The 26,984-nt window shown below is 42.3% G+C and overlaps 1 protein-coding gene across 4 annotated transcripts in view; it reads left to right on the top strand.

Annotated features, from left to right (window-relative positions):
• LOC146668383 (nucleosome-remodeling factor subunit BPTF-like) overlaps nucleotides 1-26,984 on the top strand; it is a 58,420-nt gene extending 31,436 nt beyond the window's left edge. For 3 of the 4 annotated variants that reach the window (XM_085410286.1, XM_085410289.1, XM_085410288.1), the window contains 15 exons: nucleotides 4,337-4,467; nucleotides 7,018-7,132; nucleotides 7,552-7,769; nucleotides 9,199-9,439; nucleotides 9,565-9,842; nucleotides 10,085-10,198; nucleotides 10,476-10,637; nucleotides 11,001-11,083; nucleotides 14,592-14,817; nucleotides 15,001-15,323; nucleotides 15,734-15,907; nucleotides 17,217-17,409; nucleotides 18,018-18,102; nucleotides 21,852-22,038; nucleotides 24,753-26,984. In XM_085410286.1, coding sequence (XP_085266412.1) covers nucleotides 4,337-4,467; nucleotides 7,018-7,132; nucleotides 7,552-7,769; nucleotides 9,199-9,439; nucleotides 9,565-9,842; nucleotides 10,085-10,198; nucleotides 10,476-10,637; nucleotides 11,001-11,083; nucleotides 14,592-14,817; nucleotides 15,001-15,323; nucleotides 15,734-15,907; nucleotides 17,217-17,409; nucleotides 18,018-18,102; nucleotides 21,852-22,038; nucleotides 24,753-24,789 — 2,567 coding nt within the window. In that variant the 3' untranslated portion in view covers nucleotides 24,790-26,984. Of the gene's footprint in view, nucleotides 1-4,336; nucleotides 4,468-7,017; nucleotides 7,133-7,551; nucleotides 7,770-9,198; nucleotides 9,440-9,564; nucleotides 9,843-10,084; nucleotides 10,199-10,475; nucleotides 10,638-11,000; nucleotides 11,084-14,591; nucleotides 14,818-15,000; nucleotides 15,324-15,733; nucleotides 15,908-17,216; nucleotides 17,410-18,017; nucleotides 18,103-21,851; nucleotides 22,039-23,729; nucleotides 24,489-24,752 lie in introns of those variants that run through there. The other variant, XM_085410287.1, reaches the window with a different exon arrangement.

Genomic DNA, 26,984 nt, shown 5'->3' with positions numbered 1-26,984 from the left:
TGTGAAAACAACTGATGTAGCCAATATATACGTGTGTGTATATATCTTATGATAATAATGGGTCAGAAAAGTGGTTGCGTGTAGTGACAAACTTCAACTAGCTGACAATTTTAAGGAAAGTGTTCCTGATGTGGGGAAAGAGTTTAATGGCTTCTTCCTTTGTCCATCCTCCATCAGTGATTAAATTGTTTGTTGACAGATTTCTATTACATGAGAATTAACGTGCAACTGAATTATCATTTACTATTTAGTTTGGGGCTTGGTTTCACTACAATCATTTGCATTTGTAGATGTGAATGCAATGCACTTCTGTTTTGTCACTCCAAAGATAAAAATATATATATATTTGTTGCCTGTTTAAAGGGAATGAAAAGTAAGAATGAATTTATTAGGACTGTTCAATATAACGATATATATCGGATGACAATATAAAAACATCTATCGTTTCATTTTACGCTATCGTTTGTTTCGTGGTGTCGCAAAATAAACTGTTTACGGCAATTTCCTTTAATTGTTTTGATGGTCACTGTAGTGGCTATATTAATTTCTTAAAGTTCTCTCTTTCTCTTATATTTAATATAACCACACTACACACGGACAAGCGCATGTTTTTATACATTGCCGTTAGCAACAACGACGGTATTTTCCACATAAACCTTTCACAACAAAGCTCAAAGATCCTTTTGAGACTTTTCAAAATAAACAGAATCACGTGAAAGAGTATGCCGAGTATTTACGGATGAGAAGCAAATAAGAGCCGTCAGGTGCTAAGAAATAAACCTTGGACTCAAACGTTAGAACAAGCTTTTCCCTGCAGCACGCCGTGTAAAAAAAAATACTCACAAAGAAAACGGCGGCCGTTACAACTTATGTCTAAAAATGTATAGTTTCATGCATCGGTTAAAACACTCGACTCCAGGTACCTGACGCGCAGCTGGAAACACTTCCCGCAAGTCGAGCTGCCCGAGATTCACAGAATTTACAGAAAATGTTACATTTTTGTGATTTATATCGTTATCGGGACGATAGAATTCTTATATCGGGATATGAGATTTTGCTTATATCGCACAGCCCTAATTTTTATCCTACAACTGTATGCGTTAAATACAACTTAACAGTGGACCGAATGAGAGGAACGTCTTTCCAAACGTAACTCTGTGTGTAATGTTTGAGATGATGTAAAGCAGCAATGCAGAGACTGCTGAAGTTACTGAAGGCGATAAGATCATTCAACAAACGTGGAACTTTTTCAACTGAATTTTGAAAATAATACTAGTAAATATTGTAATTTATGGCCATTGGCTCCTTCTTTAAAAAATATTTTAGTTTCATACACAATTTTTAGGTCCTATGAATTTAGATGAACTCCATCCCTGCTGTATTCTATTTATGCAGAGTATATTATATACTAAGGCCCACAATGTTAACCCAGAACCTTCTTTCTGTGAGGCAGCAATAATAATCACGGCACCAGGTTGGCGTACCGTATTGTACCAGACTGGTCTGCACCAACCCCATTGTGGTGCCCAGTGTGAGCCAGCATGAGTCACTGGTTTGGTGTGGCACACCGTGTCTGCTTCTGTCTTGTTGGCGTGGTATTCTTTTAAGAAGATGTTATTTTGGTTGGATGGTTTTTGGGATGGTAGCCTTGTGTAGTCTGAGGTTCTAAATCAAGACTGTGGATTCAAAACTGTAGTATCTGTACGAACGCCTGTGCTTTTGAGCAGTTTGAAATGTCAATATTGACACCTTGGAGGAGACGGTGGTTTGTTCTGGACACCGTCAGTTCTGTCTGTGGCCCTGTCAAATTATAGGGATGAATGTTGCTCAGCACTTTGGAGTTGTGGCCTGTCATGTTGACATGCTTCATTAAACTGCTGACAGCTCTAATGTGAGTCATATCCAGTGCTATTATGTCAGCATGTGCTTTTAAACATTACATCTGTTAAAGTGAAATTTGGCTTCTCTAAATAAACACAAAAAGAATTCATCTGATGATTACAGCGCCGTGCAATAGTCCAGAGTCACGCGTCACATATTTCTATTTTGGTAGGAAAATTAGAAATATGCGCAGCGATGTAGGGCTGCACGATTTTGCATAAAATGAGAATCACGATTTTTTGGCTTAGAATTGAGATCACGATTCTCTCACGATTTTCTTTTCCAATATAAATATTTATTGCACTTATTAACTGCACATCAACTTCGTAACAGTTGAGACTGAACATAAAAACAATAAATAAACATAAAAACAACAAATGTCTCACGTTTTGTGGTTGCCGCAAAATGTTGTACTGCTTGTAATTCCGTCTCCACTGTTGCTCGACGCTGCGTGTATAGAGCAGGTAGTGCAACAATAGAAAAATAGTTGCGGGACGGCACCGTGTAGCGTTTGTCTAGGGTGTTGATCATTTTCCTAAATCCCTCGTTTTGCACAGTGTTGATGGGAGCCATATCTTTGGTCAGGTGATAAGTAATAGCCTCCGTAATTTCTTTGTGCCTGCGGGAGTTCGACGGGTATAGGGAAGCGCTGCATAAGGTTCCCGTTATTGATGTTTGGGTGGTTGACCGGGACGGATTTTCTCCTGTCAATTTCTCATCATCCCTGACGTGCTCTCCGTTGTTTTTTCCCTGCTAATTTTAGCATCACACGGCACAGCTTCTATATCACGTGGTATAAGGCTCCGCCCTTGTCATTTGTTGAGCAGGAAGAGTGAGCGCTTGTTTTCATGCAGATTACGTCCCGGATCAAAATGCGGTACAATCGTCGTCGTCTTTTTTTTTTTCTTTCTTTAAATCGTTGTCATTTGGAAATGAGATCGCACATAAGTATGAATCGAGATCGCGATTTTGTAACGATTAATCGTGCAGCCCTACAGCGATGTATTGAAACATATACAAAAAATGGAAATAAGGCAAAAACAGAATTTTTACAAATAAGCTGACAAGATTGGAATTCATTATTTGGTATCATCACCTTTTATTCTGAAACACACACTGAAATCTCTTAGGCAAGCTTTCTTGTACTTTCTTGAAGTAGTCTTGAAGAATGGTTCACACTGCACATGGCAAAGTTTCAGCCAATAGCTCTTTGGGAATCACCTTGCCAGTGCAAAATCCCATTTACCCAGAAAACTGTAAAAAGAAGAAGGAACATTACAGTTAATTTTACACACCTCTTTAAATATATATTTAAAAAAAAAGAGGCAATCAATTGAAAATGAGAATGATGCTCACCAAGCATAAAGTGATTTTTCTTGCCTTTGAAGTTACCATGAAGGAGAAACTAAGTTCAGGTGGAGTGTAACCATTTAATGGACATATGTATTTATCCAGCATGACTGTTTGGTGCCCTGTTTGGTTTGGAAGGGCTTAAGGAAGTTAGGCAGGAAAACAAGTTTACCCTGAGGTCTGCTTCCCAGACAGGTAGCCCTCTATAGTAGGATTCCTTTTTTCTTTTTTTTTTTTCCCCCCTTCGTCTTTTTGAATAAAAGTGTACCTCTCCACTCACCGGAATCCCAACTCCTCGACCTCTCCAAACAGCCAGCCCATAGAAAAGCCTGTTTGATGTGTGTGACCAGAGCAGCAACTCCCTCAGTCTTACGACCGGGCTTAACGTCCCTGTTTGAAGAGGGAAACCCTTGATATATAGGTTTACCTGCTCGGTTGCGGTTGAAAAACCACAGCAATGAGGGAGCAGAGGGAAAAAGAGCCACGCTCTCATGGTTTCCATTTCTGCCGTCAGCTTCACGTGAGCTCGTGAAGGCAGAGAAACCCCGTGAACAGCTATGAAACGCCGGCTTTGTCAGATTAAAGTTAAGAACTAGGATGTGAAATTCATGCATAATATATGAGGGGGTTTCAGGTATGTTGGGGAAAACCCAACTAAGCTTTCAGTGGGCCTTTGAAGATTTTGTTTACCTGCTCAACTAATATTTACAAGTGCCGTGATCAAAAAGTGGCCCTCTAGCAAAAAGAGAAACTTACAAATAATCTATTCAGCAGAGTTAATGTAGGACCGCTGCTTCACATCAGAATTTACTTTAGTTTTGAGCATTTTAATCTTATTAAGAATATTTTTGTTTGTTTGATGTTTGTGTAGTTGTTAAATGTAAAGCAATAAGCAATCCAAACTTACTATTTACATCTTTGTCATGTATTTAAGCCACGTCTTTGCAGACACCATCACGAAAGTATTTCCTTCACGTCCAAATTTTCTTCTTTTCTTTGTCGTTTTTAGACTTGTAAAGCTTCCCTCAGAAACCTCATTCAAATGTTACTCACCTCTAATTTTTTCACCCTCCTTTCTGTCTCTCCACTCCTCTCCTCTCTGCAGGTGTGGTTCAGCAGAAAGTGCTGGGAATCATCCCATCCAGCACGGCAGGAGGTGCCCAAACCTACACCACATTCCAGCCCCGCACTACCACGCTCAACATCAGGCCCAATACCGCGGGCTCCCAACAACAGGTATAGCTGTTGTTTTCTCAGGTTACAGCTCTAGTTTGTACATTTTGTTCATAATTGTGTTGATATATTATTTTCAACCGTGTTTGCCAGTGATGGGAATCACCCAACACCCCACAATACAATTTGATTGCGTTTGATGATGAGCTTTGTGATTACCCCTCTGCTGTAAAAGGCTGATTGGGTAGGCTTACAGCAGAATATCCAAACTACGATAAATTGAGAGTGAGACGATGTAGGATTTTCAAATTGATACCATAGATGTGTCTAGTAAAATCTCGGACTGACGACGATCTCAAGGTCAGAGGTAAAGTTTTCTGAAAATCTTGTGAACAGAATAAATAGAGAACAAGGCAATGTAGGATTTTCAAAGCTACTAAAAATCTTGAACAAGTTTGAATCCCAGTGACATCAACCTCAAGGTCAGAGTTCAACCTTTCTAAAAATTGCCTAGGGTTCCCAAATTTATACCATAGGTGCATCTATTAGGATGTGCCTGCCTGCTTCAAGTCCTCTACCATAATCCCTGTCCCCAAGAAACCTAGGATCACTGGACTAAATGACTACAGACCCGTGGCTCTGACATCTGTGGTCATGAAGTCTTTTGAGCGCCTGGTTCTCTCCTATCTCAAGACCCTCACGGCCCCCCTCCTGGACCCCCTGCAGTTTGCATACAGAGCCAACAGGTCTGTAGATGACGCCATCAACATGCCCCTACACTTCATCCTGCAGCATCTGGACTCCCCAGGAACCTACGCCAGGATCCTGTTTGTGGACTTCAGCTCTGCCTTCAACACCATCCTTCCAGACCATCTCCGAGGCAAGCTTTCCCAGATGAATGTGCCTGATCCCATCTGCCGGTGGATCACTGACTTCCTGATGGACAGGAAGCAGCATGTGAGGCTGGGAAAGAATGTCTCGGACTCCCGGACCATCAGCACCGGCTCCCCTCAGGGCTGTGTTCTTTCTCCCCTGCTCTTCTCCCTGTATACTAACTGCTGCACCTCCACCCACCAGTCTGTCAAGCTAATCAAGTTTGCAGATGACACCACCGTTATTGGACTCATCTCGGACGGGGATGAGTCTGCCTACAGGAGGGAGGTTGAACGTCTGGTGTCTTGGTGCAGCCACAACAACCTGGTGCTGAATGCCCAGAAGACAGTGGAGATTATTGTGGACTTCAGGAAGCACACAGCTCCACCCCACCCCCACCCCCCAATCATCCTGACTGACACCCCCATCACCTCTGTGGACTCATTCCGCTTCCTGGGTACCACCATCACCCAGGACCTGAAGTGGGAGCCCACCATCACCTCCGTCATTAAGAAAGCCCAGCAGAGGATGTACTTCCTGAGGCAGCTGAAGAAATTCAACCTGCCAAAACGGACGATGATGCAGTTCTACACTGCAATCATCGAGTCCATCCTCACCTCCTCCATCACCGCGTTGTACGCTGGAGCCACTATCAGGGACAAACAGAGACTGCAGCGTGTTGTGCGCTCTGCTGAGAAGGTGATTGGCTGCAGACTCCCATCTCTGCAAGACCTGTACACCTCCAGGACACTGGGGCGTGCAGCTCGGATCTCAGCTGACCCTTCTCACCCTGGACACAGTCTGTTTGACCTGCTCCCCTCAGGCAGGAGGCTCCGGTCCATTCGCACCAGAACCTCTCGACATAAGAACAGTTTCTTCCCCTCTGCTGTTGAACACATGAACAAAAACCGTATGACTGTTCCCACCACTAACACATGACCCTACGCTGTGTTCACTGCATCATTCCATGTTTGGCACTGATCACCACCTGCACTCATATATATATCATGTATATATCTATCTATCTACTTAGCACTTTTAATTCTTATTCTCATTTTTATTTTCATGTCTATTTAAGCTTAATTTATAACAGTATTTATAACAGTATGTTTGCACTGAAGCACCGCAGCAATTTCCTAATGTTGTAAACCTGCTCAACATTTGGCAATAAAACCCTTTCTGATTCTGAGGCTTTTTTGGTAAGGATGTAACAGCCTCCCCACCAGTTGAAGAGCCCCCCAGTTGGCTCGATGCAACGGAGACCCCCCGCGCCACGGCTGAGCTCCCATGCACCCACCCGCCCATAACCTTGGCGACACACCAAGCAGGACCCAAGGCCCAGCCAGGGCCCCAGCCCGGAGATGGAGCGTCCCCAGAACCCCACGCCCGCCCCAGACCCACCCAGGGGCCTGGTTGGCAGAGACTGATAATAACTTTATACACATGCTCCCTATACAAAATTTTAAGATACAGATTATGGCAATTTGGGTACTCTGTTATGTATTTAGCCAAAGATGAGTGTAAGAGTGCTGTCTATAGAGAAAACGGTGTAGCTTTATGATAAACACCTTATAGCAAAGTCAAATTTTGTGGAACTTTTTATTTCTTTATTTGTCTTTAATCAGTCTTAGGCATGTTTCTTTTGCATGAACCCAACCTGGATCTTTGACCTAGTTTAAAAAGTAGCTGCTGGCTTTGGAATAATTCATTAATACTGTCTTTATGGATAATATCTTCCAGGTTCTGGCAGGTGGCAGTCAGATCCGTCCAGGAATGACAATGATCCGAACGCCAGTCCAGCAAACAGGACCAATGGGAAAGACGATACTTCGAACACCCCTCGTGGTCCAACAAGGTGATTTACATTCATTTTGGCTGAACAAAGAATAAAGGAGTACTGCTATCTGCTTTGGCAAACTAACCCGATCCCTGAAAGTATATTAAAGTTGCCATCATTGTTATAAATATGGGTGTTTTGGGGGGGATTTTTTTGCACCATTTTGTTTTCGGATTTGATTTTACCCATTATAGACTCTCAGGAATAACAAATTATAGGTTTATGTTGAATAAGTTAACACAGACTGTATAACAGACTCGTTACTGTAAGTAATCATATTCAGTGTCATGTAACACTGTCTCCCCACAAAGGCCAAAGTGTGGCGGGAAAAATGCTGAAAACTACTCAAGTTAAACTACTGGATGAGAGTAAAAGTGACCCACTGTTTATACAGTTTGTTGCCTGGTTGTTAAATTTGTGATATTGTTTTCTTTCAGGTCAGGGTGGACAGCAGGTAGTGACACAGATCATTCGTGGGCAGGCAGTTTCCACGGCAATATCTGCCGCCAGCCCCGTCGCCACGGTCACTGGCCAGGGAGTGGCCAGTCCCAACACAGCGGGACAGGCAGCAGGCCAGACACCACCCGGCACCCCACGAGCACAGGGGCAAGGCCAGGTCAAACTGACCCTGGCACAGCTCACCCAGCTCACGCAGGTTTGTGAGGTCCTGTCATACACAAGCAGCATATCTACAACAGGCAGCATTAAAATGAATTTCCCCTTATTAATTCACGTATGGAAAGTTGACTACTTTCCATGTGCTCTAAACTCTTGCAGCTTTTTTTTTTCTCTTACTCTTGGCTCTGTGTTGTCATAGAGAGGGGATATCCTCAGTATGGTCGTCTCAGGCACACGGCTCTGGCTGTGCCACCTTCTGTTAAATCCTTCTGTCAGTGAAGGGCAGGCTGTCGGTATAGAGTTGGCACAAAGCAAAGGTGGCCGTAAGGGGGGAGGAGCTAAATCAGCTTCTCTGAGAGAGTGGATCCGCTGATGGAGCACAAAAGGGATCGGTCTAAGATAAACAAGATGTTTTTTGAGCAGTCAGTCATGCAAAGTGACTCTAGTAGAGGCCAAGTGTAAAAATATAAAGCTGGAAGTGATCTTAATAGGCCTTTTAAAAATAAAAAAATAAATAACAAACAGCACTGTGGCCTGTAACCATTTGATCTTGGTTATATATTACACTCATCCTGCTCTTAAAAGTAAGACAAATAACCTGTAGATATACATTTGTCTGTATACGTTTATCTTTAATTGTGTATTCAGATTTATAAATGTTCAGCTTGACAATTTTAGAATATTGCATAACTCCTATTTGATATTAATAGTTTTTTAGGGGCTTTAAGTCTTTCTAAGACAAACTAGGGTTGAAATACTTGGAAATTTAACATTTCAACCAAAAGTGTTGATGTTACAGGACTTATTTTATATTTGTGATTTTTTTTCTTTTAACTTTTATGTTGCAGATCACTTTAACATATACGGTTCTTCACCCAGTAAAGGATTAACTTTACATTCAATGAATGAAAAAGGCTTTACACTCATAAAAATATTGCATTTAAAACAAGACAATACCGCATTGCCCTTGTATCTGATCTGGATTTCTCTTAAAGAAATGGTGTTTTACAATTTTATGAACTATGAAACACAAAGTGGATGGTGCCTTAAACCACATACATGTTTTAAGCAGTGGCAGAAAAGTCAGAGACAGTGGCTCCTTCTGCTTGTTGGCAATTATTTGTTAACATGTAAAATGCCCTTTCTCACAATAGTTTAAAATAATTAAAAAATGATGGACTCCTGTGGATGCATCAGACCCATCAAAAAAAGAGTTCAGATGGGATTTTGGAGGGTTAAAAAGAAGGTCTCGTATACACAAGATGTACGCAGTGCTGATTTTCCTCCTGAACAAATTTCACCTGGTTGTAATGAGGTTTGGGAATTAGTGGGGGAAATAGGGTATTACTACTCCTCAGATAATGGTATGCAATCAACATTTGTTACAACAGGCAATTTATTTTGGATTAGACTGGACTGTAAAATTTTATTTACAAGCTTTCCCGTTCTGCTTCATCCCCCCACAGAAGCAGCAGGCTGGATCTGGTGTGGATCGGCAGGCTGGTGCCAGTGGTACTCAGCAGGCTCTCACGGTGATGGTTCAGGGCCAGGGTCAGACCACCGGCCAGCTGCAGGTCATACCTCACGGGGTCACTGTCATTCCAGGACCTGGTCAGCAGCTCATGCAAGCTGCGCTGCCCAACGGCCAGGTGCAGCGGTTCCTCTTCACACCGCTGGCTTCAGCTGCTACGCCCACGTCAAGCACAGGTATGATAAGAGACAAATGAAGGGCAGATGAGGCCTTTGCATTAAGGGATAAAAAATAAGTGTGAAACTTAAATGTGATGTCTGAATTTAAGTGCATGTCTGCTGTTTCCTTTTTCTCCTTCCAGCCACAACAGCAACCAGTCAGCCCAGCTCCACCTCAACCAAAACTCCAGCCCAACCTGCTCAGCAGGCCGCTGCCCCGATTCAGACAGGGGCAGCCCCTCTGGCCACCGCCAGCACCCCTTCATCGGCCAGCCCTCAGGGCCAGTTACCCCCACAGACGCAGGCCCACATGCCCATCCAGTCTCCTACCTCGCTGCAGGTTAAAACACAGGAAGGAACGACCCAGCTGCAACTGCAGCAGACGTCCCATGTCATCAGTGTGTCTGGACTTCAGCAGCAGGTATAGTTACGACTAGCAAAAAAGTTAACTGCATCCTCAGTCACTCCTTTCCCCTCAAAGATGATGACTGTGACTTTTATTCACATTTAAAATCCTCCAGTGAAAGCCTCACAGCAGCCGGCAGTAAACCAGTTTGCAATTTGGTGCAGTCTGTGGATTTGCCATTTTTTCCCACTTTGAACTGCGATTCAGCTGACAGTGTGATTTGTTAAAATTGTGAATTTTCTGTGTTGTGGCTGCAGGTGTTGGCCCAGCTGCAGGCCCAGCAGGTTGGAGGCACGCTGCCACAGCAAATCAAGCTGCAGCTTCCCATCCAGATACAACAGAGTGGGACCACCTCAGCTCAGGGAGGACAGGTATTAGATTCAGCTTGCTACTCCAGGACTTTAGATCCTCAGAAAATACAGAATGAAAATGCGTTGGATGTAAAATTAAGCTTGTAGCAAAATTGTATTGCACATGTTCTAATGACCCCAATAATGTCATCATTGGGATGAAGATGTTAAATAATCTGATCCTTTATTCCTCTACCTTTTTTTCTGTATTTACAAAGCCACTTTAAAAAAAAAAAAAAACTATCCAATGACTCCCCATTTAAAGCACAAGCTGACTGCCACACTCTGCTTTGCACAGATTGGGAACGTGGTTACCATCCAGGCCGCATCTGTCCAAGAGCAACTGCAGAGAATCCAGCAGCTCAGAGAGCAGCAGCAGCAGAAGAAGAAACAAGCTGCAGAAGCAAAGAGAGAGTTGGCGCTCAACGCAGCCAGCCAGAGCGACATCATTCAGAAACAGGTGTGTATGTACGCAGCTGTCACAGTCAGGTTATCATCTCACTCCAAAACTCCTGGCCATCAGTAAATAAACATTCGTCACCCTTCAACCTGGACTCTGTTTGATTTTACAGCTCAGATCTGTCTTTGTTTATAAAGCTTTATCCTGGCAATGCTTGTCCCTGTGTTTGTTTTTATCTGTATTTGACATTCTGTGCTGTGCTTAATAACAATACATTTCTATAGATAGATGTTGTTTGCATCAAACTGCTGGAAGTTCACGGTAACAGGTCCTTGACTGACCTGTTACCATGAATGTCATACTTCTGATTTTTCGTATTTCCATGAGGTTTACTCCGTCATCCTTCTGTGTCGCATATTCCAGGTGGTCATGAAGCAAAACGCTGTGATCGAGCACCTGAAGCAGAAGAAAACCATGACGCCTGCAGAGAGAGAAGAGAATCAGAGGTTTGCCTCCAGATTAGGGTTTTTTGTGTGTGTGTCACATGTGCTGCTTTAAAAGTCAACAGGTTAACACTTCATTAGTACCGGGAGGACACATTAAATGGCTTCTCAAAGCAAACATCTAATAAGCCAATCAAATGGTAGAAACAGTACATTTAGGCACGTAGACATGACGATGAAGATGATCGGATGTTTAAATTAAGTAACCAAATGGGAACAAAGGTGGTTTAAGTGGGTGGTTTTAAGTGCTAGACAGGCTGGTTTGGGTATGTAAGAAGTTGCTGAGGTTTTCATGCAGCACTGTGTCTAGGTTTATGAAGAATAGATCACTGAATACAAACATCCAGTGATCAGCAGTTCTCCAACCTCAGTGTAGTTAATGGCAGAGATCAGAGAAGAATGCCCTGATCTGAGGTTCGCTAAGGCTCAGCAATGGAAGGCAGGGAGGAAAAAAAAGAAGTGATGTGCTGGTGCGGGGAGTGATTTATTAGCCCCCTTTAGTGCATGTCTTTGGACCGTGGGTGGAAGCCAGATTACCTGGCTGGAGGGTGGATTTGACTCATAACCCTTAATGCTAATTAAGCATCATTTATAAGTCACAGCTCACCCACATATCGTTCCTCAAATGTCCATCCTGTTGTTACAACTGCATTCCCACTCTCCAATCTCTGACTGAGTTTTTTGGCTTGATGTGTTCACTGTACTGCAATGGCCTCCACAGTCACCAGATCTCAATCCAAAGCCTGCAGCATCTGCATGACACTACTGTGTCTTTGACTTGATACCTTCTCGTGCCCATGTGCACGCTCGTATGCATGCTCCCTGCAGCCCATACGGGATCCTCTTCTCTCTCCGTCTGACTTTTGTCTAACACATTGTTGGGAGGTGCAGAACAACATGGGAACATTTGGACGTGTAACCACCAACAGCTGCATGTCTTCACTGTGACCCTACAAGCAGGCAAATCCCTTTATAAATGACGGGAGTTGTACAATAAAAATATACATCTCTCCTCGACTCCTTCAGGGATTTGTGGTGCCGTAAACTTCAGAAAAGCGACTGAAAAATTAGTCGGAAATTTAAGCCGCCCCATTTTTCACTGCATCATCCCTGTGACCAATCCTACCGTTAGTAGGTCGATATTTTTTTATGCAGAACGTGTTTGTTTTCCAGGCAGCGAGCTACGATTGCTGCTACAAGACCATTTTGTTTACCAAGCTTAGTTAGGACAACTGCAACTGTAAAACAAAAGCCAAAATATTCAAATGCTTAAAAAAATGTTTTTCTTCGTTCTTCCTTTCCTCCTTCCCGTGTTTTTATGTTAGGTAGAATATACTCTGACCTATAGCCGACCCTGACAACCATTTGTTTATGTCCACAGGCACTGTGTAAACACTGTACCCATTCACACAGACCTGAAATACCAAACCCAGACTACCGTGACATCAGTACAGCAGCTCAAGCAGCAGCTGTCTGTCTTTGCTTATTTTTTCAACCTTTTTCCATTTCTTCATGTCATCCTTTTCTCTCTTTTCCTTCAAAACACGGTTCTGTTAGTAATAACGCGGAACTTTGGCATCCGTTTGCATGTTTATGTGTGTCCTGCTTTATTCCTCCACTTTCACGCTGCATTTGGCCACTGTACTTCAGTGGGCACGCGGTAGGATCCCTGGCCGATCTTTGACCTCAGCAGCCGAGGATGTGTTTGTGTGTTGTTCGCACAAACTCGGCGCCGAACGAGGCAACGGCTTTCGATCTCGTCTGTGAATGTTAGCGAACACAAGTGAACATACTGGGAACACATAAATCGTGTGGATTTATTTGATTTTGCGAAATGAAGCTGCTAACATGTAACTTTCTCCCTCTATGGATTCTCATTTGTTTGAATAACAATGGCGTGGATAACATTTCTTCCTCCTGCATCCAGTCCCACTCTATCTGTTCATCTCTCAACATGCCTCTCTTCCAGTCTTCCAACACTCAAGTCTACTCGCTTGCCACTGAAGCGTAGAGTCTTATACAAATAAACACTAGACAAATAAATAGTCTTCTCTGCATCCGTACAAACATGCGGGTGAGTAATAAAACTAGAGATGATGTCACGTTTGCCTAACACTTTTAGAAATTAATCATGTTTGGCTCAGAATTTAAAAGAAGGAAATGTTCGTGCTTTTCTAAGCAGTGGGCTAGCAGAGGTTTTTGGTGCTAGACACTTTGTTTGAGCTTAAACTCGCCACCTGCTTCGGAGTTGAACTCCCCTTTTGACTTCAGAACTGCATTAATTCTTTGTGGCATGGATTCAGCAAAGTGCTGGAAATGTTCCTCAGAGATTTTTTGTCAATATTGACGTGAGCGTCACAGCTGCTGCAGATTTGTCAGCTGCACATCCATGATGCAAATCTCCCGATCCAATGTATCCCAGAGCTGCTCAGTTGGATTGAGATGTGGACTGTGGAGTGCATTATTCTGGTGGAATGCTGTCAGAATAGGGGTACACTGTAGTCTGTAAGGATGGATGTGGTCATTAACAATACTAAGGAGGCTGTGGTGTTTAAGTGATGCACAGTTGAGCGGCCTAAAGGGTACCAAGAAAATTAAAGAGTGGTTGTTTTTAGTTGTGGTTGTCTTCCTATCAGCTTGAAGCAGTTCTCCTGGAGAACTGCCACTCACTGGATATTTTCTCTTTCTCGGCCCATCCCCTGTAAACCCTAGAGATGGTTGTGTGGGAAAATTCCAGAGGATCATCTGTTTTTGAAATACTCAGACCAGCCCCACATGGCACCGACAATCAGGCCACGTTCAAAGTCGCTTTTCTTCATAACCTGCCTAATATTTCTCAGATTTTAACCCTTACTTGATTGCTCACAGCTGAGAAAGAAGAGATTTGGAGCCAGATAGAGATGAAATGCAAGTTCAGAACCTGAGTCAGAACTTTGTAGTTACATGGATTACACAACTGAGCCATGAAAATGCCCCGCGGGCTTGTTTTCAGAGAAATGCCTTCATTGTTCATTGACACGGACTGCCATTTCTTACATGTGGAAAGCAAAATTTTAATATTTCAAAGTAGCCACACAGGTTGTACTTCATGAAACATAGAAGCATTGTTTGGATTAATGCGCTGCTCCAGCCCACTGGTGTGTCATAGGGATACATTTCTTCCTCTGTGACTTTGACTGTACTGACTTTTTGAATTCTAGCTTCAGATATGTGATAATCCTTTCCCTCCCAGCCCTTTCATCCTCCTCTGCTCTCTCAGCAGGAGTATTAAGTGTGTTTAATGTCTTTAAAATGCCACAGCACTTTTTCACATGGGCCTTCATTAGATTTAGTAGAGTTCTGGGTTTTTATTTCTTCTTTTAGCTTTTTTCTTATTAGTCTGCAACATTCACAGTTTCAGCACTTTAACATTAAATACAGTATGCTTTTATGAGTTGTGATTTTTAGTTTTAAGAGATGTGATTACTCTCTTGTTTTCTCTCTCGACCATATTCTGTTCTCATCCTTTCAGGATGATCGTGTGCAACCAGGTGATGAAGTTCATCCTAGACCGGATAGACAAAGATGAGAGGCAGGCAGCCAAGAGGAGGAAGAAGGAAGAGGTTGTGGAGGCCAAGAGGAGGTTAGCCAACGCCAGTAAGCTCTCCTCGCTCCTTTACCGACACAAAGAGAGCCTCAAGATGGAGATTCTGAAGAAGCGGGCACTTCTTGACAAGGAGCTGCAGCTAGAAGCCCAGGTATGAAGCAAGCTTGAGACATGAAAAAATATTAAAAAAGCATAAAGGTTTTTACTCTGGGCGTGATGTTTTAAAGGCAACTATAAAGAACTGGTGACAAATGGCACTAGAATGCCTTTATTTTGCACAAAAAGGGCAGGAAGTGACATTAATCGCATTCGTTTCTGGGGTTGAATTCTCCAGGAGGAGCTAAAGAGGGATCTGCTGCGGATGAGGAGGGAGAAGGAAAGGGCTCAAGCTGCAGCCCAACAGGCAGCCCAGGCTGCCGCCGCCGCCGTCGCTGCCGCCCACAACCAGCAACAGAAAAATATGTCCCACATCACCTCTCAGCATCACCTTAGCACGACTGTCAGCTCCGCACACAAGAGGAAACGGGAAGAGGAGAGGGAGATGACAACGTCAGCCAAGTCCAAGAAGAAGAAAATGATCTCTACGACGAGTACAAAAGAGAGCAAGAAGGACACAAAGCTCTACTGCATCTGCAAGACGCCCTACGATGAGACCAAGTATGATGATGCTCTGTTAAACACTGTCACAATAAAAATACTGTATGAGCGAGTTTAGCTGCATTGGTGACAGCACTAAGCTGAATAAAAAGAAAAAAGACTGGAGACGTGCAGCTGTCCACATTAAAACATTCACAGTTTTTACTGCCCTGATATCAGAGGTCAAAGAATAGACGATGTTCTCACTCTCAGCCAGTTACTCTTTTTAAATGTACACTTATTTTCAGGGTTTTACTCAGTATTGCTCTATTCATCAAGTCCTCATTGAATTAAACCTGTCTTCTATTGCAGAACAAATCCTTCCAATCTCATATGTTTATTTTTAAAACTAAAATTTATTGTATTTATTGACTTACTGTAAACCGGTGACTGTCTACAGTGACACCTGTGTGTCCTCGTTCTCTCTAAAGGTTCTACATTGGCTGTGATCTGTGTACCAACTGGTATCACGGAGAATGTGTGGGCATCACAGAAAAGGAGGCCAAGAAAATGGACGACTACATCTGTGTGGAGTGTAAGCGGGGCCAGGAGAGCAGCACAGAGGAGCTGTACTGCATCTGTCAGACACCATATGACGAGTCACAGTAAGGAGCAAGTTTTTAATTGCTTTAAATTCAGCTTAATGGAGTGTGTGAGAATTTCAGACACAGTTGCTATTTTTGCTCCTTTTGCAATTTCCTTAAACTCATCTTGGTTCATTCATTTTTACCGTAGCGTTTATTTTGAACTGATGAAAATGTGTCTTTAGTATATTTATGTTTTACTTTTTTTCCCTATAGATAACAGTTCTAATGTTTGAAGGTCGAAAGTAGCGATCCAGTTATGTCTGTGTAGGTTCTCAGTCATCGAGGACTTCTTAAATTTCTTTCTAAGCTCCTTAAATCCAGTTATATCAAAATCTGTATTATGCTACGGTTGCACTAGTAAAAACAGTGATTTGAGACACAACAAACACAACAACATCTGGTTTGCCTTTGAAATGGTTACTTGGAAGATGGGGAGGGGGTCTGTGACGACTCACAGTCAGTTGCTGTCTTCAAAGTGACTTTGGTGCATCAAGACAGCAATAAAATAGAGTCAGTCTGATATCAGTTTACAGTTAATCGGGGTCAAGTTGGCAATTACGTGCAATCTGTTTGGGATACACAAACAAAATCTCAAATCTGTTGCCGTCTACCTTGACAGAAATTCATATTAACTACATACATTCAGAATCCAGCAGCTTGAAACAGAAATTCCTCCACAAATAGTGACGCAGTTGCGTCAGGACAGATTTACTTGCGTAATGCAATAGGTGCTCAGCAACCTCTATTTTACTTATGAATATAACCAGTTGGCAACCCCTTGAGTCAAGTCCACTATTGCAAAGAGATGTGTTGCAGATGAGTTGCACTGGTTCACATAAACTGCTTCAGAATGTTTGCTGTGTGTTTGCAATCTGAGTTTATACATTAGACAGCAACTAATTCCAAACCTTTGCCAGTCAGTCTGAGTCTGGCCTGCAACTGTTTGCAGACAGGTTGCCTTCTACCAGGTGGCCTGTGATCAAAAGCAGCCAATAAGAGTTTGAATGTGCAGCACCTGGAACCCTTTGGACGACCAGTTGGTTGCTGCAGCTGTTTTTAATGGACGGAGTTTATTCATTTGTAAAGAAAAAAATCATTTTTACCAACTGTTATTACGTGTCACCTTGTTGTTTCATTCGGTAAATAAGACTTTCTTAATAAGTAGTTTAAAATATTAAGCATAGACATGAAAAATGGCTTCTTTACTATCCAAGCAAACAATTCTTCTTCTTTTAATTATCAATATGAGCATGTTTCAAATAGGAATCCATCATAAGTGCTTTATATGTAAATGACACCAATCCGTGAGTACTTTTCATCTACTCAGGTTTTACATCGGCTGCGATCGATGTCAGAACTGGTACCACGGTCGCTGCGTGGGAATCCTGCAGAGCGAGGCCAACCACATCGACGAATACGTGTGTCCTCAGTGTCAATCGACAGAGGACGCCATGACGGTCTTCACACCGCTCACCGACAAGGACTACGATGGCCTGCGAAGAATTCTGCGCTCCTTACAGGTGAACTGAAGATTTATAGCTGTTGCACAAGCTCACTTCTCACACGAGAGATGGGGTCATACCCTCCAGCCTAGACTACCTGCTAATGTGTGCTGTGGAAGAGAAGGTTGAGTCACAGAAGCTTATTTATGAGGGTCACAAACAAGTACATAAACACACCAAGCAGTATCTGAATCAGCAGGACTGTAGTTGTAGTTTTATTATCAGCAATGGAGGAAAAACACTAACGTAGCTCCTTGTAGCCCCATTACAATGCAAGAGCAGCAAACAAAAAGTCCTCTGTGTGCGTCTTATCTGATGGGTTTGGCTCCCCCTACTTGGACAGCTGCCTGGCCTCGGCGTCTTTTCTGGCTTCCCTTTCTTTTCTCTTTCTTCTCCTCTAATTTTCTCCTCCTCTGTCCAGCAGCCTGTGTGTGTGTGTGTGTGTCTGTGTGTGTGTGTGTGTGTCTGTGAAATGTGGGAGAAAGTGAGAGAGAACATCTGTGTTGACCCACCTGCTTTCACTGTAATTTTCATGGTGCTGTTTGTTTTTCTTCATTGGTTTCAGCTTTCTCAAGCGCCTTTCTTTGTCTTTATTTCCATTTTTTTTGTCTCTCCCACCTCTGCAGGCACATAAAATGGCGTGGCCATTCCTGGAGCCAGTGGACACGAACGACGCCCCAGACTACTACAGGGTTATCAAGGAACCAATGGGTGAGTGCACTGTTGTGAATTCAGTTATTTAAATTTGTAAATGAACAGTTAATAGCTCTTGTCTTATTTCTAAAACGTTATAGAATCCTATTCTGGATGCATCTTATAGCCTCAATGTTAGAGTTTTATTGTTTCTTTGGAGCTAGAAGTGACCTAACTAAACTAATAAAATATTAGAATTTTACTCCCAAAAAAAAAGCACAAATTTCAAGTACGATTACAAGTTAAAAGTATAGGTTACAGCTACAAGTCTGCAAGTATGTCAGTCAAAGGGGCCACACCCTCAACATTAATTCTCAACAAAATCCAGATAGGCACTTCAAACAGACACCAACTATCAGTCACCTCTAATGCAGTCCGATCCCCACTCACAGCTTGACCCATGTGACCTTAAAAGCTCACATGTTGGAGGGATGGGGCAGTGTCTCAGGAAGGTAATTCACACCTTTTCCCCATGATGACAGTAATGACCCACGCGTTGATTCACAGATGGTTACAGGGGCGGGTCAGTGACTCTCAGGGGTTCCAAGAGGACAACCACACTTGGGGTTAAATACATGTCCATCAGTTTTTTAGCGCTGAAGAAGCTTCTTGGATCAGAGGTGACCAAAAAGAAGTTCAGTTGCCTTCATTTCAAGTAGAGATGGCACGATACCACTTTTTTATGTCCTATACCGATATCATAAATTTGGATATCTGCCGATACCGATATAAATCCGATATAGTGTATTTTTTAATCAATAAAACTGTTTTTTAATATCTTGCTGCATTTTGTATAAATTCATACTCAAGTTTTAAAAAACAAAACACTATGTCTTTGTGCCCCCTTTTCCCTGTTAATGCCCTATCGGCCCCCCTGGCTAAACTTTGCTAGATCCGCCCCTGCACAGTTACCAGTTGTCAGCTACGTAGAAAAAGATCCTGGTCTAGAAAGTAATATTAAATAAATTCTAACAACAGCTTATCAAGCTTAAACGTGCTGCTGTTGTTCAGCCGCTGGTTTCCTCTTTCTGGCGCGAAGTGGGAGATAAACAAACAAGAGAGACGGGAGTCGCGACAGAAAAGCCGATCAGCCGATCAGTTTCATGATTGAAGTAGCAACAGGAGAGAGAAGAGGCAGTCACTCCATATATTGGTTGTTAAGCTTAACGTGGGAATGCGTTACAAACATTCAGAGATGAACTTACACACTTGCTTTACGTCTCTCTGGGATAACTTTCTCTGCGATGAAATGCTGGTTTGGTAGCGAGGCTACAAATGCTGAACCAGACCGCTGAGAGGTCTCGCACGCTCAGCCGCTCTGTCACGTGACGCATACTGCTCCGACTGCTAAGGTTATGAGCTGAGTTACACCATGTCGCAAGTTTTGTGAGGTGCTTTTGTGATATGTAATGGATCGGATGGCATTTGTTTTTGTTTCTCTCCGATATCCGATCCAGTACTTTAGATCAGTATCGGACCGATACGTAATATCAGATCGGTCCATCCCTAATTTCGAGTCCTTCGGACTGTCAAATTAGCTGTAGAAACAAGAAAAACAAACAGCTTTTGTACCGGGCTGTAAATATGTTAATATAACAGGTGGTTGGGCATTTTGATAAGGGACTCTATGGGGATTGCCTCACTTTTGTGGCCAGCCTCTGTGGGAGTTTTTGACACTCCTGTGCTGGCTTCATTTTTCAACCCCGCAGGTTGCCGTCTGGTCTGGATTTGAGCCTTGTTTGTGTTACTTCTGAACTTATACTTGTGCACATTTTAACCAAACTTTTTCTAAACTTTTCTGACAGCTCCCCTCATTTTCTGTCTACATAATATAACTCCTCAAGCCTTTTCTCTGAAATGAAATAAAACCCACATCAATTTGGAAATCTTGAAAGCGATATCACTGAATCTAAAAAGTTTCAGCTCATTTACTAAAATTGCATATGATGCTTAGTTTCTGCAGCATACCATTGATTTTTTTTTTTTAATTTTAAGGTAAATACCTTTTTTAGGCGATGTTACTGAAGGTTAATTTTCCCAGAAACCTCATTTGTGAAGGTGTTTTTGTATTTATTATAATAATTTGTGCCTGGCCAGAAAGACAAAGCTGCATCAGTAAAATTTAACTGTTGCATATATTAACTACTACTATAACTTTTGCATTTTGAAAATATTGCAAAATATTGATTAATAGATGGTTGTATAAAGGACTTTGTATATGATGGTTGTCTCAGTAAAAACATATGTAAGGTGCACAATATGATGCAACACTCTCTATCACTATCAAGCTTTCTTTTTATAGCTGTGTGATCTACTTCTAGGGTTCATTCATTATGACAGGATGCATCCTCACATTCCACCTTCGCATCGTCCTCACATCTTGCGATTCACAGCATCAGTCTTAAGCAGCCTTTATAAAACATGCCATGTGATGAAAGACACAATTATGTTTCCTCGCTCTTCCACGCACTTTGTCTCCTTGAGGTGCAATTAAGGGATTGGTGATGAAAAGCACTGTAATTGTTGGGAGTGTGTAGCCTCCTTGAGGAGAAAAATATAAAAACAAAAGTGGGAGTTGGTACATAATTTGTACTTTGTAATTTGAGTAAGTTGGAATGGGATTGGTTGGGAGTTATCCCTGTGTAGGCGATAAAATTGCTTCTTTAGTGCTGGTTTTTTATTTTGGAGTTGCTTTAGGCTCTGGAAGTAACACCCAGGCTCTATATATCTTAAACATTAAAAAAAACAAAAAACAAAAACACCACCCGCCAGGAGGGCAACACGGAGGAAGCCCTCCAACTCAGATCAAACCGGCCATGTAAATGGGGACTTGCGTCAACAGGGCCTTTTTGAACTTCCATCCAAACAAACCGTTAATGAGCTGGTCCGTGTCTGCCGGGCTCCCTGTGGAAAGGGACCAGCCCCACATTCACCTCCTGTTGGCCTGGTCCTGGAAACTCTAGTCCTCCCCTCACCCGTCTACCGCAAGAAAAAGTCCTTGTTGGTTTACAAAAAATAAAAAGAGCTTTTGGCTGGTGAAGCTGCTGGCGTTGGTAGTTTTTGGAGGGTTTTGAGATGAAATCTGATGACAGAGAAGAAGGAGGTCTTTGATATTGACCATGAGGTTTGTGAGCCTCTGGTCATCTGGGTGGGGGTTAAAGAGGTTAAGAGTCGGATGTGTTTGTTTGAAACGCAGCCCTGGGGATGCCACGCAGTGCGAACTGCCAGCAACGGCAGATTATGTAGAGCCTCATCTGTTGCCAGTTAGCTTCTTTGCTAAATCTCTTATTTTCTTAAGTTTTCTACTTGTTTTAAAAAGGTTAGCAACTCTCAAAGCTCCCTTTCAAGAGAGGAACTAACCATTTTTGCTTTTTTCCACCCCCTCAGAAATGACTCTTAGATAATGGCGCTCTCCTCAGGAATGACGAATCGGTCACGTCTCAGTAACTAATCTGGAAGGCTGAATAGATCGAGGTTAATGCTGGCAGAGGTTGTGGATTTTTGCTGTCACATATAAAGCGACGCTCTGTGCTTCCACGAAACATATTTGAACGTCTGTCAAGCACATACCACATAAGCTGCAATTACTTTGAAGCAAGCATGCTGATTTGTGGAACGAAATCGATTAGAAAACCCAGATATTTGTGCTCTGTTTCCGCATATGTGATGCGTTTCTCTGCCAGAAACTAACAATTAAAGGACGTTCATATTACAAACTTGCCATCAAGTCTTTTACCAAACCAGATCTTTAAATCTCCCTTTGCCAGACCTTTCCACCATGGAGGAGAGGTTACAGAAACGCGAGTACATCAAGCTGACGGAGTTTGTAGCAGACATGACCAAAATCTTCGACAACTGCCGCTACTACAACCCCAGCGACTCGCCCTTCTACCAGTGTGCCGAGGTTCTGGAGAACTTCTTTGTCCAGAAACTCAAAGGCTTCAAAGCCAGCAGGTAAGATGACGGTGAGGATGATGAGGATAACAAAATGGCAGCGGGGTACTTTCGAAGATGGGCTTTGTTTTTAATACCCAGAATCAGAGAGAATTTTCAGTGTCTTTCAGAAAGACACCAACTAATTAGCAGTTTCACTTGTAGCCCTATATAATTGACTCTGACTGGTAGATTTACTCAAGTGAGAGCAATAAAATTTAATCTCTCACAGAAAAATAACAATAAATTTGCTCCTAGATCACTATCTTATGGTTCTCCTCAATGTTTTAAATGTTCTTTCAACCACCAAGCTTGTTCTGTCTGAAATAAGCCGGTAACACCTCTATTGTGCCTATTTTTTAAAATATAATTCTGGACCTTAATACCAAACTCTTTCCCTTTTCAACTGCCCTTCCCTTTACGCCAGCTTTCTTGATTGGCTTTCCTCTGGAATCAGAAGGTCTAAAGATACAGATCCAGTATGGTCATATTTACAGCCCCAGTTTCACAGGCATAGAGACCAGTCAGAGAACTCCCTGGCAACCTCCAGTCGCTAGGGAAACCTGGTTCATAGGTGGTTGCTGGAGGTTGCAGGCAGGTTGCCACAGTTGCCAATAGTCTGCATGGAAAATGCTGACAAACACTGGCCGCTCGCTGTCTGAGCCATAAAGAAACGAATAAGTGCGATGCAGATCGGAAACGGAGAACGTTTGCTCTCACGAGTAAAAGTTGGGCCTTTTCAGATGTTTTGGTTGGAGCATTAAAGCAGAGCTTTCACTTTGAAGTCCCTATTTCTGTTTTGCATAAAGCTCAGGGAGCAGTTTGCAGACAATTCGCCATCTTCCATGCAAACTGCCGGCGACTGCGGCAACCTGCAAGTGACCAAAACCGATCGCAAGGAGGTTTTCGGCACAGCATCCTGTATTTGTAACAGATTTCACATTATCCACTGACACCAACCGGATGAGGAATACACACTTCAGAAAGAAACGAATAGAAACGTCTAATTCAAATCTTTCACTCTGTCAGATTTATATAGTCGTTGATAATGTTTTGCTGGAGTTGTGTTTGCTTAATTACTGGATATATTTTTTTCTTTCTTTTCATTCACACCTTCACTGTTTATCAGTGCGACCTTCACACTTTCACACATTCAGGCTTCAGTCAGCTCATCTTTGCACTCCTAACAACAAACCTGCTCAGGCTTTCATCGTGTCGTCGGAGCACTTCATGCTGGCAGCTACATAAAAAGCCCACTTTCTACCATTCAACCCGACATGTCGTATGACAGAGCGTAGGGAAGGATCTGTGGAAGTCAGACCTGTTTAGATGCACCTTTATACCCGACACCTTCTCCACTGTCTGCCTGTGCTTGGTCGTGCCTCTGAACTCATCTCACTGAGCTGTCCTCGCTGTGCCATGTGATTGCTTTGGTTGGATGCACTCTACAAGATGGCAGGAATGCAGTCACATTATCTTTCAGGTGGCTTTCTTTGTGTGTGTGTGCATTAGTTTGATTAAATAGGGCGAGGAGGGTAGCGGGCGTCTCCTAACTGAGAAGATGGAGCGCCTGTGAGCATTTGAGCCACGATGTTTTAATGGGCTCAGTAAGTCTTGTGGTCTGCATCCAGCTTTATGTGCTTGAGGTGGCGACGTACTTCACCTGCATGTACTGACGTCATCCATTCTCTCTCTCTGTCTCTCTCTTGCAGATTGTGATGTCAGACTCCTGGGTGCCGGGGTCACTCTTAAAAACAAACAAAATATAATTCGCTATCCTGGATGTTGCTGTTTTCACTTGTTTTAAAAGAAACAGCATTAAAAACATTGTAAGAAAGTGCATATATTAAGACACACGTTAGGTGTGATCATTTTTTTTATTTTAAAAGCAAATAAAGGAGAAAAAAAAGTTTCTACTGTCTAAAAACATTAAAAACAAAACAATGGCAGCCATGTTGGTCACACAAACCATTCAAGGGAAAATGTATTTTTTTACACTCTTCCACCAGATGACATTTTGTTGAGGCAAAAAGAAGTTTTGCTAAATTTGTTGGTCTCTGAGATTCAGTTTCTGATCACAGGTGTTGATTTTGACTGTAAAATCACACATGAGCGACACAAACACACACTTTACTTTTGCTTTGATAGAACTGTTGTTCTTTTCTTTCTTTTTTTTTTTTTGCCATTATAACATGCTGCAGAACATTTTTACCTCATTTCTTTTTTTTCTTCTTTTTTTTTGACATTCATTACATTTTCTTTATTGGCTGTACCCATGTATTATATTTCATGTTCATATTTTATCTTTTTTGTGAAGGAATATGTTTTATGTTATAAAGGAAATAATGGTTTACGCTGTAAAAACAAAGTAGAGTGAAGAAAAAAAAATCTAGTTTAGCTTTCATATTCAGAATATGACGAGCTTAGCGGTCTCCACTATAATAAAAATAAATCTTTTTTTAAAAAAAAAAGACTCTGTATACTTATTGTTGGGTCGACATCAAAAACACACATTTCAGTAACATTTCACCAACATGGCTGCTTGGTCTGCAACAACCCGTCTGACCCACTGGCATCCAATACATGTTTTGCTATTGCATTTTTTTTTTTTTTGTACTTTCCCCTAGTCACATATTTGTCACTTTGTAAAGCCTTTAATAAAAAAAAAATAAGAAGAAAAACAACAAGAAGTTTTCCAACTGTGTTCTTCCTCCTCTCTTTGCCTGTTTCTGTAGGTCACATAACAACAAGCTGCAGTCAGCTGCCTCTTAGCTCTGCTTAAAAAAACAAAACAAAAACTAAACAAACCAGGTGTCACACAGACCCGGCTTGTGGTTTCCTCTGACTGATTAAGAAGCGTGGTCCAAGTCAGGCTGCGTCCGAACCCGACTCCTCTCTGGAGGAACGGCGCCCCCACCTCACACAACACCTCACCTGGCACCTGCAGTGCTGAGAAGAAAGAAGTGAATTGGAAAAAGGTTCATTTGTCATCAAAAATGTCAGTGTCGTCTTCATACCAAGGGGCAGGGCAGTTGCAGACTTACTCTCTGGCAGCCTTTTACATCCCAATCAGCCATCCCTGCCAGTGTAGCCCCTCCATGAGAAGAAAGCCTGCAGAGCGCAGATGGCGAGGCAGCAGCGCTCGTTGGATGGTCGGTGGCAGTCTTATCTTTAAAGCAGCAGCAGACTCTTGGAAGTTCATTCTGTAGCTGATGGCTGTTTGTTTGTTTGTTTGTTTGTTTGTTTGTTTGTTTGTTTTGTGTATCCTATATAGCAAAGTGTCACCTTCTGTCCCCCTTTCTTAACTTCATCCTGTCCCGTTTTCACAATGCAAACATCCCACTCAATTTTAGCCACTGCTTCAACTGGAAACTGCTGTAAAACGTGCACAGCCGATGTCGGGAAATGTTTCATCTGAAGCTAAATGTGCAATTTGGAGTTGACTTCCCTCATATTCAATAAGCGCCACCTTTGTTTTTGCCAGGAAAAAATAATAACCCCACAAAGATAGGTCGACACTGCAGACCAGCTTCATTCAGCCAGTCCTGAAGACGCAGCATCACCTTACATTAGACCTAGTTATACTGACCACATTGTTTTCAGGTTTGTACTGCTGCATGAAGCATGAATCAGCCTCGTATAACTCAGTGTGTCTTTCAGGGTCACATTTCACTGTATATTATCGAAGCAGCCTGCTGATGCTGAGATGAGCCCCCTGTAACAGAAGCTCAATTTTGTACAAAAAAAAAAAAAATTGGACCTCATGTGAGGGGGGGTCTTCATTTAGTCTCAGTGCAGCAGTGCTTTCATGTTGATTTCCACAGGGAACACCCAAAATAAGCTGCCCCACCCACAGCATCCTGCCGTTCTTTTGACCTTTTTTCCATTTAGTGTTCTTCTAAAATGCAAGTTTAAAAAAAAGTTAGCTAGTTTTGTGCCTCCTTAAACATGACTAGTTGAAAGAGGCAAAGGTCCACGTATGAGGAGAGGGAGGGGGATTTATTTTATTTTTTAAAAGGCCTTCAGGGAAGGTGAAACTTGTACGAGGCTTAACCGACCTACAAGTACTCCACCCTCCTCTCATCGAACTCCGGTGTCCGTTTCTGTCGGTGGCTGAGTCTGTAAGTCTGTCTCTCCTTATCTTTCAGCCACTTCTTCCAGCATAATTCACTGAAGCTGACAGGTTGGCTCACATCTGTCTCTCAACTCTGCCTCAAAGCATGGTTAAGTAATTGGGTAATGGACTTTTCCACTCACAATCAACTCAGTTATGTTGCGGTCCGCGGCAGCAGGGTAAACTCCGAGTGGAGTGGGGGGGACTGGGGAGTCTTTGTACCGTGGGGTTTGTATGAAAATTTTATAACTGCATTTTTGGCATTTCTGGGAGCATTTTTGTAATTTGTGATCATCCGTTTTGTAGGAGGGGAGCCGTTAAAAGGCAAAGTTGCAGTTGTCTTTTAGTTTATATGTTGGAGACTGTTTATAATCAGGAAACGTTTCAGTTTTACTCGTAAAGTTTTTACATTTCCGGGTGTTTTAATTAGAGTTGAGAGATAAAGTAGCCTCTGTCATCTTCTGTGTGTTTGTATGTCTTTCATATCTCTGTCCTTTCAAACATGGGTCACTTTCTAATCTGACGATAATGTGCTTTATCCACTGTTTGTAATCTCTATTGTATATTATTGCTGTCCAAATATGTAGAGATGAGAGATTTTTAGAGCAGTAGAAACTTTTATTTTTCACTATTTGAACCAGCAACTAAGCCCGCCTGTATATTTTAACTGTCTATTTTTTTCTCTTTAGAGTGAACTCTACATTTAGGTGAAATTGCCCTTTATATTAAAAGTGCTGCATATTGTGAGCATAAAGGTTTTGAACGGGGTAGAGTGACACAGTAACTCTTGTACAGAGTTTTTCTTTTTTGTAAGAAACCAACCAGTTCAGCATAACGTCTATATTGACATTGC

The sequence above is a fragment of the Rhamphochromis longiceps genome, linkage group LG6 (assembly GCF_057381845.1).
Source record: "Rhamphochromis longiceps isolate RC_006_pf linkage group LG6, R_longiceps_female_GT1.1, whole genome shotgun sequence".
Classification (NCBI taxonomy): Eukaryota; Metazoa; Chordata; class Actinopteri; order Cichliformes; family Cichlidae; genus Rhamphochromis; species Rhamphochromis longiceps.
This window is presented reverse-complemented; position numbering and strand designations above follow the sequence as displayed.